Here is a 6,993-nt window from a genome sequence, read left to right on the forward strand (position 1 = left end):
AGCTTTGCAACAGAGAAGACTAGGGTTAGCTGAGGCATGGGATGGAGAATGGGAAGCATGACTCCTAGATTGCTGATTAAGTGGCATATTTACTGAGAGCAGTAGGTCCTGGGGTAGGAGGGTGGTGTATGCAAACTTTGATGTATTCACTTTCAGCTCCCAAGACTAGAACCAGAGAGAGGTCTGTGTTGGTGGGATAGATGGCAGCCATTGAACTGGAAAGGGTGAGATGCCTCTCTTTCATAAAGCCTTCCAATTGAGGCTTGCTGCACCCAGATCTCTCTTGCAGTCTTACATTGTTTAGTTTTTCTCTACAAATGATCATCTTTCCAACCAGGGAGATACCAGAGTAAAGCTGTTTAGGAAACCCTGGCTGTGATCCTCACAACAGGGCTGAGATCCTGGCAATGGCAGGCATATGGAACCAGCAGAGCCAGAAGAGAAACAAGCTGTGGCTACACACAGCTCACCAGCTTGGGTGATAGGTTAAAGGACAGGAAGGTTTAGGGAGAAAAAGAACAGGTTAAGTTGTAGATCACCGGGACTGTGGTGATACCAGAGGAATAGGTAGCAGAAAAAGTCCAGTGATAATGTACATTTGGTTCTGAGGCTGAGGGGCATCTTGAGTATACATAAATGAAGTAACCTTATCTATGGTTCACATTGTAGTCTTTTAGACTTCTTGGAAAGCTCCTTTCCCTCTTTAGCCTTTGCCCTATCCTTTGCCTAAAAAGATCTCTTTTTCTCCCTGTCAGTCACCTGTTTCGTCATTTGAAAATTCAGTTTCTAGCTAGAATTAGTCCTTTAATCCCACCTCTTGCCCTATTTAATTTCCTTCCTTCCTTTTTCTTCCTTTCTTTCCTTCCTCTTTTCTTTCTCTCTTTCTTTCTTTCCTTCTTTCTTTTCTCTCACTTTCTCTTTCCTTTCTTCCCTTCTTCCTTTGTCTCTCTTTCCCCCTTCCTCTTCCTTTCCTTTCCTTTTCTCTTCCTCTTCCTTCTTCTTCAGTAGTACTGGGGATTGTTAAAACCAAACCCCAGTCTTTCACTTTTAGTTTGTTTTCCAGATAGGATCTCATGCTTTTGCCCTAGTAAGCCCCTCAGACCTTGATCTTCCAATCTCTCTGATTCTTAAGTAGTAAGGCCTACTTTAATTTTTATCCGAGTATTTATTACTCTTCAACATGATCTCATAAAGTTGTTTTCCTGTTTCCCATACTCAAGTGTAACATCCCTCAGGGCAAGAGTTTAGTCTGTTTACAGTGCAAGAGTTTGATCTGTTTACCTTCAATTTAGCAGGTGCCTGAGGAATGCCCCAAGTGAACACTCTGTCAACACTGGTGATGGAATGCAACTTGACTGGACCAGGGATACTTCACTGTGTCAGGGGACAAGAGAAAGAGATGAAAACAAAAACACAGAGTAAGAGGACAGGGAGCCTAGGGCAGAACCTGGGAGCCATACCAGGAGAACTGATCCGACGGTAGCCCTTGGACTTGTACCTTAGGCAGGTGTTTACATTTTCTGTGGGAGCCCAGGCTGTATGGGAAAGTGGAGATTCCAATGTGATGAGGGGGCATAGAGCATCACATGTCTCAGCGAGCTCTAGTCTGAAAGTGTCTTCTATAGCAGATCCCTGGGGCAGCTTTCTGGATGGGAGGAGAGGGTCTAGACATAGAGGTGGGTAAAGCCTGAGATTGGATGAGAAAAGAAGAGATGGTGGTGGGGTTAGAGCCATGAGCCAGGCTCTGGGATGGTAATGCGAGAGCAATAGGTTACAATAAATAATGACAATAAATAAATACCTCCTCATTGCTCTCCCTGCTCCGTACTGACAGAATTCTCCACATAGTAATCTTTCCAAAAAGCATATATCAGATCGCGTTACTGCCCTGCTCATAGTCAGAACTCAGCATACAACCCACGCACTCTGGAGTGATAAACAAGGCCCTAGGGGACCTGGTCCTGTCTTCTATGACCTCATTTGCCTCCTTTGACCTCTGCTCACTGCCCTCCAGCCTCTTGGGCCTTGCTAGTCATACAGCCAAGCCTGCTTCAGGGCATCTCCCTATGTGAAAGACTCTTGCCAGATGCTCTCACCTGCCCTCTCTCTCACCATACTCAGGTCTCTGTTTAAATGTCACCTTCTCTAGGACACTTTGCCCACTTTTCCTAAGAAAGGCCTCTCTCACTCTCCTGTTTCACTTCTCTGCATAGCAGAAAAAATTATATTTATTATGTGATATATATGTACAGCATGTATATATACACACACACACACACACACATGTTTCTTGTTCCTATTCCCTTACCAACGTGTAGGCTCTAAAGAGCAGTCTTTAAAAACAATTTTTAAAATTATTTTTAAGTAACAGTACCAAGGAGTTTCAATTCAATGCAACAGCTTATGAGTACAATGTATCTTGATCAAATGTAACCCCTTAATTCATTCTCCCTTTCTCTCCCAACACCACTCATGTCCTTAAATTGCCTGGTTCCACTTTTTATACGACAGAATCTTTTGTCTGTTTTTGTTCACTACTACACTCTCAGCAGGTAGAACAGCGCCCAAAAATAATGTTTTGTTTGCATGATGACTGGGGTTTGAAGTCAAGACTTCCCGCTCTACCACTTGAGCCACTTCCACAGCTCTTTTTGCTTTAGTCCATTTTTTCAGATAGAAAAGTACCATGCTATTACCCTGGCCAGTGTGGGTCTGTGATTCTTCTGCCTCTGCCTCCTTTGTAACTGGGATGACAGGTGTGAGTCACTATGCCCAGCCCTGGGTGGATGTTTAAATAAAGGAATACTGATCTTAATGACAGACAGCAGCTATGGATAGGTGTAGAGAGGCACTCGCCTGGGCTTGGAGTAGTTTAGAAATTTGTCCCAAGACAGAACCAATTGCAGCTAGATGTAGCCCTATCCACAGTATGAAGCGTGATCCAAGTGCTGTTGGTCCTTTTTCTGGCACTCTGGGGATGCCCCTCAGAGTGGAACACATGCCCTCCCCCCACCCCCCTTAACCTAGTGCACGTGGGGAATCAAGAAGACTGTGAAGGAAACCATGGAGGAGGGTTGGGAGGGGAAGAGAAAGACTGTTGAGCCAGGGAGAGGAGCCAGGTGTTTGGGTAGGGTTAGGGAGTTTGCCTGGGCTCCCTGCTGAGGCCTGAAAAGAACCTGGCCAGTCATAAGATCAAGAACTAGAGGGCTGGGGATATAGCCTAGTGGCAAGAGTGCCTGCCTCGGATACACGAGGCCCTAGGTTCGATTTCCCAGCACCACATATGCAGAAAACGGCCAGAAGCGGCGCTGTGGCTCAAGTGGCAGAGTGCTAGCCTTGAGCGGGAAGAAGCCAGGGACAGTGCTCAGGCCCTGAGTCCAAGGCCCAGGACTGGCCAAAAAAAAAAAAAAAAAAAAAAAAAAAGAACTAGAGCACCTCTACTTGCAGGGGACTTGTAGGGACTTGCCTCTGGAGGGGAGGGCCCTGGCTAATGAAGCCCTGACCATTTGGAATCTTCTCTCCAAGCTGTTGGGAATTTCCCACTTCCTGGTAGGAAGTGTGCAGGCCTGTGGGATTTTCCTCAGCTTTGGTATTCAGGGCACATTCCAGCTTTTACCATAATATCTTTATCATTATCAACACCTCCCCCCCAACTGCAAACACAAATGAGGTGAAATGAGGAAGTGAGGAAGATTCACTAGACACCCTTCTTACACTTTTCCCTGTACCCTGATAGAATAGACCTCTCCCCACGCCTGCGTGGTGGCTCCCTGGACTAGGCGCCCGGAGGACGCGGCTGATACCTTGGTTCCCGTAGTCCTCTCAAGAGCCCGCTTGTGCGCGGCGTCCTGCGCGCATACGCCTTGCAAGCCTTGGCGCCGTGGGTCTGATTTCCGATTCTGGCCTGCGAGTGGAATGGATTGCAGAAGTTATCATTGCTGCTGGTACAGCAGCCCTTGGTTACCTAGCTAACAAAAGATTCTATGTTAAAGATCACCGCAGTAAGGCCACGGTAAACCTTCACATCCAGAAAGACAACCCCAAGATAGTCCATGCTTTTGACATGGAAGATTTGGGAGACAAAGCTGTGTACTGCCGTTGTTGGAGATCCAAAAAGTCCCCATTCTGTGATGGGGCCCACACAAAACACAACGAAGAGACTGGGGACAACGTGGGACCTCTGATCATCAAGAAGAAAGAAACTTAATGGACAGTTTTGAAGCTGCAGACCATCCTTTCATGACGTTACCTGATTATTTAACTAGAATGATTACCGATTACCATTTCTGTCTAATTCATCTCCCTTCGTTCTAGATGTGGAATATTGCCAACCTCAGCTTTCACATTCATGGCATTTGCCTTACTTGTTGAAGGATTGTGGTGCACATTTTGTTTAAACAAACACACACACACAAAAAGGAAAAGGGATAAACCAACCTCATGGCCTGTGGGTTATTTTGGTCTTGTAAGGATCCGTTTCTTTAAATTTGAAATAATGGTCTTAGTATATAGTTATATCTTGAAGTTAATGAATAAATTATACTTAAAAAAAAAAGACCTCTCCCCACATCTCCCTTGAAGCTGGCTCCCTCAAAGCTGGCATGTGTTTGGGAGCCATACTTAAAGAAAAGCTCCCTCGGTGTCTGTCTGTCTGTCTGTCTGTCTGTCTCTCTCTCTCAAAGGCCAGAGCAGGATTTTTTTTAATTTAATTTTTTTCTTTATTGTCTAAGTGAGGTACAGAGTGGTTATAGATTCATATGTAAGGCAGTGAGTACATTTCTGGGTTTTTTTGTTTGGTTGTTTTGTTTTGTTTTGTTTTTTAATTTTCAGTCCTTTGGCTTGGACTCCGGGCCTGAGCATTATCCCTGGCTTCTTTTTGCTCAAGGCTAGCATTCTACCACTTGAGCCACAGCGCCACTTCTGGCCTTTTCTATATATGTGGTGCTGGGGAATTGAGCCCAGGGCTTCATTTATATGAGGCAAGCACTCTACCACTAGGCCATATTCCCAGCCCCCTTCAGTCTTTTTTTAAGGTAGTAACAGAATGGTTGACGCCACCTGGCATAAAGCCATACCCTCCAAAGCCCATTGGGGGGAAAAGATGCTCTGATGAGATGTGTGCATGTCCATGGGCCTGTCCTGCTGCCTGTCACTGTGAATCATTCTGGAGCAGTTGAGGAGTAGCTGACCTTCCCTCTGTCCTTAGCCCTGCACTGGACCAAGTAGCAACAGAGCTGGATCGGGAGGTCTTGGTCAGTCAGCAGGCTGAAAAGCAGGATGAGCATACGCCCATGGGTGTCTGGGGTGTAGACAGAAGCCACATGAATCTTGAGCTCTTGTCTCGTCTGAGACATGTCCCAGGCCAACTGTTTACTCATGGGTCCCCAGAGCACCTACTGCTTCCGAGGAATGCTGTCCTAATTCATCTCAGCAAGTGTGGTCTCTGCCAGACCTCAGAACAAGGCATTGGAAGGAAGAAAAGCAACAGAATGAGGATAACACATCTGTCTTTCAAGAACCCTCAGGCCCATTCTGACTGTGGCATGCTGTGCTTCTGTGATATGCCAGGTGCTGGGCCAGGATGTGAGGACTCAGTAAAGAAAACATGTCTGGGGAGAGACACATAGCTATATGGTAGAATGACCAGACAGGCACTTCTTCCAGCTTCAGCTTAAATGTCACCTTCCTTCTCCAAAGACTTCATCTCTGACCCCTGTTTGGTCAGATAGCCTTTATTCATCACAGCATGCACCTCTAACTTTATCTTTGCCTGTCATCCTAGTGCCCCCCCCCACCAGAACTGGAACACCTTGATGGCAAGGCTAGTCTTATTTGTATCCTTGGGGTCACATCACTGAACACATTTGCCAAAAAAGTGTTAGGTGACAACAACCTCAGAATAACTAGCTGAAATTCATGTCAGACAGTGATGCTGCTAATATACTGTCTTGATTGTAGAGGAAGGAATGTTTAATTCTGAACAGTGAGGATCAGAAAAGGCAGAAAGATGCCCAGGTTCCTGTCTGGCAGAGAAATAAATGGGCACCATGGCTAGGGGCACAGCAGAGGCAAAGGACCAGAGACCAGAAAGTGCATGACTTATGGGAAGAACTTGGAAATGTTGCCTTGATAGGGAGAAGACAACAGAGTGAGTGAGGCTGACCAGGATCCATTGTTTGGAGGTGTGAAAATATCACAATGAGATCATCCTTATACAATCAACATGGTGCCTTTGAAGGAGGAGCAGAAAATGTGGGCCACAAGAAACACAGAACCAGGTCACTATCAATCTTGGTTCCAAGCCAAAGAGTCTGGTCTTTGTTTTGAGGACACAGAGATGTTCTGACAAATTATAAGGATGGGAGTTGTGGAAGCTGACCACAGGTAGATTACACTAATGGCTGTGTGATGGATTTGTTTTAAGTCCTCTCCTTGGTCTCTGACTGTTGAGAAGGGGAAGCAGGAGAAAGTCAAGCAGGGGCAATCACCAATTAGAAAGTAATTGTAATGTTAGGAGACAGATGACAAAGATACGAATCAGAGCATAACAGCGGAAATGATAAGACAAAGTTAGAATTAGTGACAAATTGAAGATGGGAATAGAGATCCAGTTGTCTAATCAGAGTGGCTGAGCAACACAGAAGGGCAGGCACTGAAGTGGGGCAAGACATGCTGTTTACGTCATTTAATGGGATGATAATTCCTTTGGCTTCTGGGAGGGGAAAGAATCTTGGCAAGTATCTTCTCTGTCCTGATACATCTTGGTAATAAGCGATGGGTGTCCATTACCTACAGAGACTCAAAGGAATTCATGGGGATCATAACCCACCCAAATGATAAACTTCTTTCTTCTATGGAAACAACCCACAGGCTTCTTCTGGGTTTAGCCACCACCACCTCCCATCCACCAATGTAGCAACCCTGTGCTGACCAATGGAGGTGTGCTGCCATGAGAGGTGGGATATGAGGAGGCCCTTGGGAGGCCCTGCCACC

At 45.8% G+C, this 6,993-nt stretch overlaps 1 protein-coding gene across 1 annotated transcript; it reads left to right on the forward strand.

Annotated features, from left to right (window-relative positions):
* The first annotated feature begins 200 nt into the window (after window positions 1–200).
* Window positions 201–4,418, forward strand: LOC125355731 (CDGSH iron-sulfur domain-containing protein 1-like). Its single transcript, XM_048352143.1, has 2 exons — window positions 201–224; window positions 3,818–4,418. The coding sequence occupies exons 1-2, from the start codon at window positions 201–203 to the stop codon at window positions 4,205–4,207; spliced, it is 414 nt and encodes a 137-aa protein (XP_048208100.1). The 3' UTR covers window positions 4,208–4,418.
* The last annotated feature ends 2,575 nt before the right edge of the window (window positions 4,419–6,993 follow it).

This window comes from Perognathus longimembris, chromosome 7 (genome assembly GCF_023159225.1).
Source record: "Perognathus longimembris pacificus isolate PPM17 chromosome 7, ASM2315922v1, whole genome shotgun sequence".
Classification (NCBI taxonomy): Eukaryota; Metazoa; Chordata; class Mammalia; order Rodentia; family Heteromyidae; genus Perognathus; species Perognathus longimembris.